This window comes from Gallinula chloropus (assembly GCF_964237585.1).
Source record: "Gallinula chloropus genome assembly, chromosome: 2".
Taxonomy (NCBI): domain Eukaryota; kingdom Metazoa; phylum Chordata; class Aves; order Gruiformes; family Rallidae; genus Gallinula; species Gallinula chloropus.
Window position 1 is genome coordinate 153,623,311 of NC_140086.1, and position 12,754 is coordinate 153,636,064.

The 12,754-nt window shown below is 39.0% G+C and overlaps 1 protein-coding gene across 1 annotated transcript in view; it reads left to right on the forward strand.

The window, feature by feature from the left end:
• The window catches only part of PTPRN2 (protein tyrosine phosphatase receptor type N2), a gene marked incomplete at both ends in the record, with an annotated part of 656,586 nt that overhangs the window by 412,836 nt on the left and 230,996 nt on the right, over nucleotides 1-12,754 (forward strand). Inside the window, one exon of the mRNA XM_084279942.1 lies at nucleotides 3,577-3,641. Within this exon, the coding sequence (XP_084136068.1) occupies nucleotides 3,577-3,641 (65 nt within the window). The remainder of the gene's footprint in view (nucleotides 1-3,576; nucleotides 3,642-12,754) is intronic.

The following is a 12,754-nucleotide window of genomic DNA, read 5'->3' on the forward strand; positions in this document are numbered from 1 at the left end:
GGTCCCTTCCAACCCAAACCAGTCTGTGGTTTTGTGATTCCAAGGCTATGAACAGTGACAGTCTCTACCCTTTAACACTCAGTAACACCCTCATCGTGCTCTCTAATAGAGCAAAGCCATTAAGTTGTCCCCATTGTAATTTAGATCACAGAAGAGACTTCCACAGATTCTTTCAGGTTAAAATAACTGGTATACAGAGAGTAGGCAAAATTATTCCACAGTAGCTACGTGCTTAATTATATGGAATACTGCATAAATTGTCAAGTGCAAAGAATTATTCTGATAAATTAAAATACTAATTAAATAGGCTATTGCAGAATTTTGAGAACATTATAGGGCTCCGCTTCTTCAGGTAATTTGCATATCCTTCATCTAGTGAATTTAATTTAAAGGCCTCCTTTTTTGTGTGTTTGGAAGCCTTTTTTGTTTCAGCAAAGATTAAAAAAGGGATTTATATGTTGTTAACTGGGTTGGGGTGGGGTGGGTATTTTTACCTTTTTTAATAGCTGTTTTATTGTGCCTCTTTGCTGATGAGTTTGTCAGTTCTCCATTAGTGTTTCAGGACTTTATACTGTAGCCATAAAAAAAAAAAAATCCACGTTGATGGAATGTGCAATATACCATGTTACCCAGAATTATCATTTCCAGTTCATAAAATTTGCAACAGCACCATCATCTGCTGTGTGTTTCTATTGAAAGGAAAGGTAGCAGGTAGCACACAAAAATATATTTTAAAAACAATTTAGCCCCATTTTGAAAGGATTAGTAGCTTGTTCTTAATACCTCCATTCATTTTCCCACTTCTTCCTCATCTGTCTGTAGGCTACTGGCTACGGTTTATTGTCTCAAATTCACAACAATAGTTATGCAGAGAAAAGGTTAAGTAGTTATATTCACTGTTCAGCAGCTTGAAGCAGCTGCTTGATCTGAAGTTGATGCCTCAGCTTCAGCAGCATAGTTTTTGACAGAATTTCTTGCCCTTCCTGAACTGCTGGCGGAGTTCAAGGTTAGCTAAAATATGCTCCTGTATGCACCTGGAGTGAACATGCCAGGGACTGTCTGCTGTGCCTCTCTTCGCAGTCTGATAGTGCCTGAGCTTGACCGCTTTCAGGTTATGATTTAATCAATAACACGGCATGTCTTCATGCCTCCTAATTTTGGCAGGGCTTACGTTAGCACGGCTGTCAGAGCTGTCCTTTGTGTTTTAGCCAATATCAAGGGGAAAGGGGGAGGGTGTTAAGCAAACTATTTTTTGTTTTTAATATCAAAGCTTCAATAATTAAAGTCTGCAGGAAACCTATAAAAAGGAGGTCAAATATCTAATAGTAATTATAAAATTCAGAGATTCAGCAGACCCAATATTTTCTATTAACGGTTCATGTGGTAGGAAATTACACACTGGGACTTAAGCCTTGTTGTTTACTTGTACCCATTTATTTTGCAGCCACTCTGCTGCGCGGTTTTCTTTATCCTGAGCTACCAAAGGATTATTTTGTTGGATCATTTGGTTTCTTTGAGGCTCTCTGATCTTATAAATCTTCTGAATTTTTGCATTTGGTAGAAATCTGCCTTTAATGTGTACGCTGGGTGTGAGGGGGTCTGTGAGGTAGTGTGGCATAGCTTTGCAATGAAAGGGTACATCCTAAAGGGAGAATGCAGCTCTGTGACGTGGCAGGTCAGAAGCCATCAGTGAGGAAACGCAGCCCAGAGTCCATCTCAAGGCTGAAAGTCAGGCTTGTTGGCAAAGATTTACTTCTTTTCGTTGGAAATTCATACTGCACAACATACACAACGCAGTGAAAATGTAGCTTCAAATCTCCAGGCAACTCTTCCCATGTGCTCCTGGTGACTCTGGGTGGAATAAATATGTCTGTGAGCATGTAAAGCACGACAGAAGTATTAAACATGTGATCACTGAATGCGGTTTTTAGGCTGCCATCCAGCAAAATGTAAGTCTAAGCTTTTTTTTAGCGTGGGACTCCATGTTCCTATCTGGTTGATTGGTAGACTATTAAACAGAAGCAACAACAAAGCTGCGTGGCTCTAAAAGGTGGAGAGTTTTCTCCGTTTTAATCATGGCCTATACTTACCCTTTGGTGAAGGCAGTCAGAAAAGTTACTTTGTATTAGAATTGCTTGAGTGACACTGGCTTCTTGAGTCTGCTCTTACAAATGTTTACCAAAATCTGCCCACGACTTGGGTACATGAGGTGAGATTGAGCCCTAATGATACAACTCGCTTCTGAAATAAATGTGAGTCATTTGTGTTGCACTTGGGACAAACTGAATAAAGTATCAGTTCACAATAATATTGATTCTGAGAATTGTCTGCTGCAATCCGAACTGTATTGAGTATGTTTTGAATGGCAGCGATTAAAGAGCACTTTTCACAAATGAAAGAAAAACTGTATTAATACCTGTCAGTATTTTAATATAAATTTACAGTGTAGAATAAGTTTTAGCACACTTCTTGTCCTTTCTGGTAGGAATGTTTCCCTAAGGCAACTTCAGTTGAGAAGCCGAGTCTATCCAAATTGTGTCCATAATCAAAGGGAAGAGGTGCCTGCAGATGTGTGCAATATGTGTGGGATGACTCATTGCATTAAATGTCCACCCCTTTCCATTGACTGGGGAGACAACCTAGATGACTCACTGGGATTACAGAGTCAGTGACTAGACTGCTAAAGGAAGGAGAGTTTTACTATGCTTCAAGGTTTTCCTTCTGTTCATAAATAAGTCAAGACAGGTGTCTGGGTTTTGGAGATGAGCCCAACTGACAGAGTTTACATCTAGAAGGTTAAAGTCCTCACGTCCAAAACAGGATGACTTTACCCATACCCCATCTTGTGCTGGTCCCAGAACTGTGTTTGTACATTGTTTTGTGAGAATACTAGTAGGCAAAAGCCAAAGTCATGCAGAGAACATAGTAATGATGTAAAAATATGGGCAGTGGTGAGACAGTGGTCAAATTCCTGCCCTGGGCGTTTTTAGGTAGCAAGTATAGATTAGTCTCAGTGGTTGCTACCTCTATTTTGCATTTAGCTGTTCTATGCTGAATTATTTTTGGGTTTAATGCTTTTACTGATATAGAGGCTGGTAAATAGGAAAAAAACATGAATTTCAAAATAGAAAACATTGTGCATTGCATCCTGACACTGTGAAACAAACTATTTATCTTACCTGCTAGGTAAAAGTCTGTATTTTTTGTGCAATGTCCTTCACACCAGTGCAGCTGTAGTGGTAAGGTGCCGCCCTGCTCTTCACTGCAAGGAAGACAGTGGGAACTTTCCACTGAAGGGAACTTCCCAAACATATGGTGTATATGTGTGAAATGTTTGCAATACTGTTAGTTTGGCTTTATTTTTCACATGTCAATGAACAATCAACGGCATACCTGTGCATTCAAAGAACAGACTAGCAGACTAGCTACCTGGGGAAGCTATTCCATAGATGCCGTATGTAGGAACTGTCATGAATTTATTGATGGAGAGAAGCAGGTTGGTTATGTTGTAAATTCTGCAACATCATGCAAATTCCAGCTTTCCTGTAACTCTTTCAATCTTCATTTTCCTCACAGCTGTAAACAAAGAGAAACTGGAAAAAACAACTGGACTGAAAATTCTGCAGACTGGTGTGGGGGAGGTAAGTGGCTCGGGGGCATTTTGCTCTCTCAAAAATATTTTAATTGTTGGGTTGTTTGGGTTTTTTTAAGAAATCCTGGAACTTGTGAATGTTTGTGAGCTACCAGTCTGATAGTGCTCAGGGCCTTTTTATGATACAGTTGCATCTGTCAAAATACAATCTGCTGCATAAATAGCACTGTATCCCACAGAGAAAAAAATACCATGCTTATGAGAAAAGTACACCTGGCTTTAAGAAATGCAGGTTTTTTGCTTTGTTGTATCACAGGAACAAAATCCCCAAAGATGAGCACAGCAACTGAAGTTGTCGTATTATTCCCCTCGGTTTTCATGGAGTGGTATCTCATCTAGATCAATGAAAGTTTAAATTTGGGGTAAAGAGTCTTCAGATGTTAGAGAGAATCTGACAGTGAATGACTTGCTTATTTTGGATGTAACTTGAAACATAAATAAAACATGTGTCTGTTATTATGGTGATATCACTAAGCAAAAACTCCACTAAGCAGTTCATCATTTATTAATAAAGATGATGCTATCTGCTAAGAACCTTGTATGAACTACAGTTGATTGCTAATTCTCGTGCTAATTTTGTGTACACAGATATCTTTTTTTTTTTTGCCTTTTCGTTTAGGTAATTTGGATAGTGGTGAATGCTCACAGGGCTAGACAAATGCCTTTTTCTTGTGATTACATTATTCTCAGCATTAAGAAGAATGACTTACTAACTTGTAATATACTGAAAGAATTTACTTTTTTTTCTTTTTTACTGATTTTCATTTCTTATATTTCTCATTTTTATCAGTTCTTGCCTAAAACCTTAACTTGCCAGGTTTTCTGAGGTTCTTTGAGTAACTTTATTCACATTGTTAAAAGACTTTGGCCTGAAGAGGTGCTAACACTGAGAGCTGCTGAGATGCTCAGGGTCAAAGCTGTAAGAATTAGAACTTGGAAGCAAAAATAGGTGAAAACTGTAGGAAATGAAAGGTGCATCTCTCCTTAACTGGAGCTGATGTAACTAGTGGAGGTTCTCAAGTGTGCATAACTTCAAGAGCTGGGACGTGTATGCTGTAGCATGGCTGTGCACCTCAGGCTGTGACCTGACTTCAAGTCAAGAGTGAAGCTTGCATTTGTCTATCCACAAGCCCTGGTTTCTACTAAATAAGAGAAACAGGATTGAGGCACAGGCTATGGAAGCCACATTCAGTAAAATCTTCATGCTGATGAAATATGCTTTGTCCAATTCCAGTCATTGAAAGGATTCCAGTTGGCTTCAGTCGGCTGGAAAATGAAAGCCCACTTCACTTCCGATGCTTAGTGTTAGATGAATTGTTGTCTTATATGTGGCCAATGGAGAAAGAAAGTACTTTTGGATACTTGAAATGTAAGAAGGTGTTACCTGCCAGTTCGTCAGTAGTCCCCATTGTAGTAACAGGGTTGTCGTAACCATGGTAGCCTAAGGATGTACTAGAGCCTCAAGGTCTTCCGAGGTTTTTTGAAGACTAGCTAATAGAACTGGAAAAACGGACAAGTTCTTAGTCTGTTTCTTGTTGCTTGGTTTAGTAAAAGTCGTGGCAGAACTCATCTCCTATATATTTAGGCTACCATAGCTTTTAAAAAAACCCTGGTGATACTACTTGGATTAATAAAGACTTTGACAGAAGGTTGTGCTTTACACTCTGCCAATACTTATTTTTAGAAGGCAAAAAGTGAAAATGAATTAACTGAAGGGAAGCAGACATTTCGTCCTAAATATATCCCGTTACATCTGAGATATGGTGATCGGCAGTGAAAGAATCAAGTGGTTTGAAACATTAAGGTGATGGAAGAGCATTTATTCCACTGCTTAATATTTTGTTGGATGTGAATTCTCCCAGCTGTGTACATTCCCCTTTCTGAGTCTTATCAGATATGATTGTGTACATAATGAATACATTTCTGCAGTCTCACCTACATGAAAAATAATGGAGCTCTGTAACCAAGCTGTTTCTTTGTTGATAGGGTATCAGATTCAGGCTATTTCAGGTTAAATCTAACTATGTTAATCCAGTTTTACAGTTTGTTTCTGATTCACCCTGGTGTTTAGCAGTGTTAAAATAATAGAAAGGACATAGTTTAACATAATGAAGAAATCTTTTATTGAACAAGGATTTCTTTTTCTTCACACTGTAGGAATGGAATTATATGTAATGGTAACTATAAATCAAAGTCAAGATTCTCAAACCGAAAGTACTTAGAAAAACTCTAGTTTTACAATGAGAAATGGCCTTTTTCTTTGGGCAGTGGGTCAGATTCATGTCAAAGTTAATGGATATATAATCTTCACTTGCAGGACTGTAAAATAAAGAGGATTGATTTTGCATGGCATGTTTCATATCTGAAATAGTTCCAGAGAAATACAGCTGAGATAATAGTGGCAAATGGAACAGCTGAGTAAACAAATGCAGGAACTGTTCTAAGCTCAGCAATAATTCATATATTGCTCTGGACAGTGGAATCTGGTTTTGGTGTTGAACTACAGTAACAGGATTTGTGCCTCAGAAATGTGTAGAACCTAATGACTGCCCAGGCCTTGGGTGAAGTAGGAGGGAACTGTCTCTCTGTGGAGAAGAGAAATGATTCTGAGAGCTCCTCAATCTCTTGCTTTCTCTCTCTCTCTCTCTCAAGAAAAGCATTTCAAAAGCAACAGCAGAGTATAAAACTGACACCAAGATAACCGAGCCGTTCAGTCAAGTCCAGGAAGAGCTGATGAATTGCTTTTATGCATAAACACGTGCTGTGTAGTCATTAACAACTCAGGTCTGGAGTCTACCACAGCTAAAGTGCAGTTCATCATCTTTATGTCATTTAAAAGATTTCCACAGTTTCAGTGAGGTTTTTTGGACAGAGCTGATGTTACCTGCAGTATGTCAGCGCAGGGTAGGCTCTGCTTTAGCAGGATTAAAAATGAGTTCCTAAACTACGATTTCAAAAGCTGCTCATGTGTCAGGATGTTGCCTTTAAAGTTCTGTATGTTTCATGGGAAGTTTTGGATGATAGAATGCAAAGCACTGTCTGCACTGTGTTATACAGAGCTTCTTCCAGGTCACTGTGGAACAGACTTTTACTGGAATTTCCACAGCGCATCCACCTCAACATCTAATGTTTGCCAGCAGAATATTCAGCAGTCCAGGGATGCAGAGAGTGCTGTGTATCACTTTTAAAGTGATAATTATTTTGACACCTATCTTGTTTGCAAGAAAACTGTTATACCAGAAAACTAGAGTAACTCTGCTGCGGAGAAAACCAGTGCTGACACTGAAATACTGAGGATGTGTGTAGCAGTGACTACTTCTGGAAGAATATTTCCCAAGATGTTTATTTTCTACCTGGAGTTTTCCAGCAGCTATAACAGCTCTACAACTCCTACACAGTAGTCCTCCAAGATTCCTTTGAGCCATTGTCACACATGTTTCTGCCACACAAATTCATCATGAGCTTTTCATACCTTGTTCACTTTTCAGACACAGGGAAGCTGCTGTTGTCTTTGAGATATTTTCTTTTGATCTCCCACACATGAAATAAATCTTGGAAGTCCTAGGGTTATCTTCAGAAGTTCAAGAATCTCCAATAGCTGAGTGTATGTGAGGGTATGACTGTAAGTAAGTGTTGTGTTATCTATGTGTATATTTACATAATACCCAAAGAGGCATAGTATGGGTAAAAAACCTTAAGAGCTAAACAGCATTTAAGCAGGACCTGTAACTCCATTCCCCTGTCTCCCAACTTGATGTGGACCATTGCATTTTGCAGAAATCAGAGTTGAACTTGTTGCTCTGCATGGCTGAGTACCCCTGCCAGATCTTGAGGACAGCATTTGTTCACACAGGGAGAGAAAGCCTCCTTAGTAGCAGCACAGCTCCAGCTGAGTTCAGGATTCAGCCCCATTCCCATGTGAATATTAGTCCAACTTGTCTTGTACCCAGGAGGTGTTCTCCAGCCCATGGGAGCTCAGTAGTCATCATGAGCCACTAGCCCACAGAGACATCGCTGAGTAACCTGGAATTTCTTCCACATCCTTTAGGAACTTAACCACTACTTTCTGTTCACATAAGCACTTCTGAGTTACTGCACAGTACTTTTCACTTCAATTCCACACAGAGCTTGGTTGTGAGCAAAGATTGTCTGGTTCAAGTCCAGATCCAGTTCAAGAAAACTTCAAATAATGGTTCAAATGCAGCTACTATGACATGGAAAAAAATGCTGATTTTTCCAGCTTTTCCCTGAAATTTGTTTAAAACAACAATTTCAGAATAACAGGTGAGGGTCTCCAGTGGCTCAAGAAAGTGTAAAGATTCAAATCAGGTTTTGGAGGCTGAGAGTCTGTGATTTGAATATTACCTGAATCAGAGGGAATGGTGGCACTGTTTTTGTCTTGAGCTAGTAAAGCTCTATATTCTACTCTGGAATACATTGTTTTCAATTAATTCTTTCCATTTCCCGGCATGCACAAAATATCACTGGAACTGTGACTTTGTAGGGTTTGAATCATGGTTCTCATAGGGCTGACATAAGAATTAGAACAGTTTTCTAAACCAAATGGAAATAACCCAAAATATATGTTAAATGAACACTATGCTGTGCCTCTAGATGTTCTAAAATAGAGCAGTGATATTTTGACATTTCAGGAAATTCTCATTTATATGTATTTTGATAGGTGTAGAATTATGTTGGTGTTGCATAAAGTGATGTTACTACAATAAAGAAATCTGCATTTAAAAATTCTAGTGAAGCTAGAGGACATGATCAGGCAGACTTTCTAGAGATGCACAAACCTCTTGGAAACAAGAGTCAGATTTCTAACTTATTATCTTCCTTAATGTTGCCAAATTTCATCATTAATGTCTTTTTATATTTATTTTACCCAGAATGATATTGAAAATCTATAAAAAGTTAGAGCAAGTGCAGAACTTGACAAATCATTTGCAGTTGCTGAAGGTCTCAGCTTTGTTCTGGTCTTCTTCAAAGGCTAGTTAGAGTGCTAGGGGATCACTTTTGGCTTATAAAGACCAAATTAGCCTGGTTTCTACTCCAATTGCCTTTCTTACAGTGATACTGTGGCAATTGGCACACACTTCTGATCTGGAGCAGACATTGTGCCTAGAGGTACACTGGGATAGGAAGGGAGGCTGTACCCAAGATCACTTAGATAAGGAAGCTCTGATCCTGACCATGGTGTAGGAACACTGGCTGTGCCTGGGTAAATACTCAAGGTGTACTGCAAGTCACAGGTAGGTTTTCCAGCTTCCACTGAAAGCCAATAGCTTCTCAATAGAACTAACTGGGTTGAAGCTGAGCAGAAGTGCATACAAGGGAACACACCTCAGCATCACAGTGAGAGCAGTCTCTGGCCAGGGGGCACCAGGTCTTTTTCCATGAGCCTTCTTTCACCATCTTTTCCTACAAAACCCACAGCTTAGAGACCAACATATTAATTTTTTTCCTGTTATGGGACATCTGAGATGGGAGACCCTGCAGACAGCTCTTGGTGTTGGCTTTTGCTGATCGCTGCAGCCGTGCTGATTAGCAGTTAAACAGAGATTTCTGGGAGGCTGATGTTTTGGAGCAACACACATAGCTATGGGCAAGGCATGCATCAGGTCACAGATGGCCTCTTTGCTTTAAGGCATGTAACTTTAAAGCTATATCTATATACAAATAAGAAAAATAATCACTGAATTAAAATCGTTAAGGAGGAAGATTCACTTTATCCCCACACACACAAATTACAGATTCTAAAGCTGTGTAACCCTTAAAAATTCATAGATTATATTATACATAGAACACTACTAGTAATATAGTACTTTTATGGAGTTTTACTGACAGTGAATAATATCTCACTATTACAGTTTTGTGAGTATGCATGTATAGTAAAGTGATGCTAATCAGAAGCTAGTCATACAGTAGCATTTAGAAGTAATTCTTCAAGAGCTTTAAGGAATAAAGCCAAACAGAACATTAAATTTCTCCAAAGAGAATGATGGAGCTCTATGGCTCATTTATTTAAGATCTTGTATGTTTTTGCAAAATGCATTTTAGCTAATATTTAGAGATAATGTTATTGCTATTTATTAACTATTCATTATGGTACATAGCCCACTAGAGGGCTGCTTTTCAAATAAATTGCATCCAGAGTGTTAATAAACGGCAAAATAAAAACAAAAAATATGCAGCATGAATATGTATATTATATTACCACATTATTTTGTCACATACCTTCTGTGATTGCATGTTATACACAGAACATGCTAAAGAAGTATAAATCATGGCCCCAACTTTGCAAACATTTAGGATATGCCTAGCTTTAAGCATGTACCTAGATTTCCTTTCAAGCTACTGATAAGTTTAGAGTTAAAGAGATGCCTGGATGCTACTAAGACTGTCTTCTGTCACTTATCACACCGTCTGTGGTTGTGGAGGGGCAAAGTTCCAATGTTTATCCCCTGTATTTGATTTGAATATTGCATAGCAGAGGTATTTTGACATCTGAATGACAGGTCACAGCTTCAGTTTGGAAATCAGGTGTCAGTAGTAATTTCTTTTCTTGTGCTCTGATTGTGACAATGCCCTCCACCTTCTTTACAAATTCTTAAAGAGCACGACAAGGAAATGAGGAGATTATAATGTTAAGAAAAATGCAACAAACCTGATTTTCAGACACGGCTATCAGTATATATTGATTTATGTTTTCCTCCTGAAACAGTATAAAAAGCACAAGTATTCAAGTGTCATGTTGGTTCATGAATTCCTTTACAGTAGCAGCATGTGATTTAAAGGAGCAGAAGTGCCAAGTGATGTGGCAGTTGCCATGGCAACTACAGCAATTCAATTTTTATTCAGTATCATGTAAAATGAAACAAGATACGGTTTGCCTTGTGGCTTCGGGAACTTATGCATCCTACCAGTGTTGTTCCTTTTCGTCTTTTTTAACATTGTTCCATTAAAAAAAAAAAGCAATATGTTTGTTTTAAGGATTTCTCTTGGGTTTAGGCCATGTCATGCCATTGTTTTTACAGCAGAGTTTCTCTTATAAACCACTACAGATTTGTAGAGAAAAGAGATTTAGATACTAGCACCTACTGCATAAAGCAAACTGCAGGGTAATTCTGCTTAAAAATCAATGTTATTATCTACCCTATGATTTGTTAGCCTGCATTTGGTGTATTCATAAAGAGGATATGTGGGATCTTCACACAGGAAAGCATGATTGTTTGTACTAGATATGTTACTGATTCATGAAATTCAGCATCTTCCCTCTACCAGCAGCCAGTTCATTATGACTCAAAGGAAAACAAAATCTTCAGTTGCATAATTGGTTGGCTGGGGAAGCTGTAGATTGAGATTAAATTCTGTTTAACTGTCTGAAATTTATGTGATAGAGCTGGTCAGAAATTGTGAGAAGGTAGATTCTTCAAACTTCGGAGTTAAGAGCTTGATTCTGGCAGGAGCACATGGATTTCAAGCAATCTCAAACACAGATTTAACTATTTCAGGAGAGAAAGAGGTTGCAGATCCCAGTCACTCAGCCCTCTGTCTAGGAGTCCCTGGGCATTAAATGTTCCCCTCCAGGTCAACATGGAAAGGCACCTGCCAAGACCTCTGTTCTCATCCTGTAAGCAAGGAGAATAGATTCAAGCTGTGAGACATACAGACTTTCTACATGAAACCCTGGCATTAGAAGCCTTATAGCTACATCAGCATCGGTACAGTAAACAAGAATGGGGCACAGAGCCTATCATGTTCCCACAGTTCTGTCAGGGCATGTTTAGATTGGATATTAGGAAAAAATTTTTCAACAAAGTGTTATCAGTCACTGGAACAGGCTGCCCTGAGAAGTGGTTTAGTCTCCATCCCTGGAGATATTTAGAAGATGTGTTGATGTGGCGCTTAGGGACATTGTTTGGTGGGGGACTTGGCAGTGGTAGGATAATGTTTGGACTTGATGATCTCATCTTCCAACCTAAACAATTGTATGATTCTATTATTCTATGTGCCTATACTGTTAAACTGTTGGTTCACGTTGTGTCCTGCGCCAGCTAGTACTCTTCCAGGCTGTTCTGCTTCTAAGTCTCAGCGAGATTCAGGCCAGGCACCGTTCATAGCAGGCAGCTTTAGTGTGGTCTGCTTTGGAGCACAGGTGTTAAAGCATGTGTTTTCCTTAGGATTAAAGCTTCAGCTGCAGGTAGTGACTTTTTTCCTATCTGGTTATGAGAATCGCTGTGCCATTTATTGTAGGTTTTTTTAGTAGTGAGCTGTAAAACTTAAGATCTGATCTGCTTTCTGGGAAAGGATGAAAGTTCAGTAACACATTCTCATTCATCCTGCCCAGAACAGTCTTCCACATGTGCATCACTAAATTTCCACCCTTAGGGGCAACGTTGCTGTACTGCTCCTACTTCAGGATTCTTCAGAATGCAAGGCTTTATGTGCTATACATATAAAATCATATTTAGTCAGAATATTTTTAACAAGTTTCTAAATTTAAGCATGAGGATTCCTATTAAATTAGTTTTGCTGAAGCTCAGCTTTGTTTCTTTTTCCACGAACCAGCAAGATTTATCCTGATGAGATAGCTTAGTTAGGCAGATGTTTGAGTTGATTTGATTAAGTGTAGTTTTAGTTATGTTTGCACTTCAACTGGTATCAAAGGGAAATGTTGAGGGTTTTCTAATAGAACTGCAAACCTACTTAACTGAATTTGTAACTCAAAGCTCCTATAGAAGCGTTGATGAAATGGCTCCCTGAGCTGCAGAATGTCACTGTAGGTCCCTATTTTTACTTCGTTACCTGTAGGTATCTCTGATTGGTATTGATGGGCATCAGACACAGGCATCAAGGAGATAACTGGTCCTTTAGAGGTATATGCTGCAGCTCCAGCAAGATGCCTGTTTCCATGAACAATTACCTGTCTATGTACTGCATGCCAAAACCTGGATAGGGCGTGAGCACAGCACTTTGGCTTGGATGAAAGCAGCTCCTGGGCTGGTATGACTGCTCTTAGCACTGTGGATACCTCTGTCATAGAGAGATTTTTCAGTCACATCCAAGCATATGAAGAGTTTGAGTATCAGAACCTGT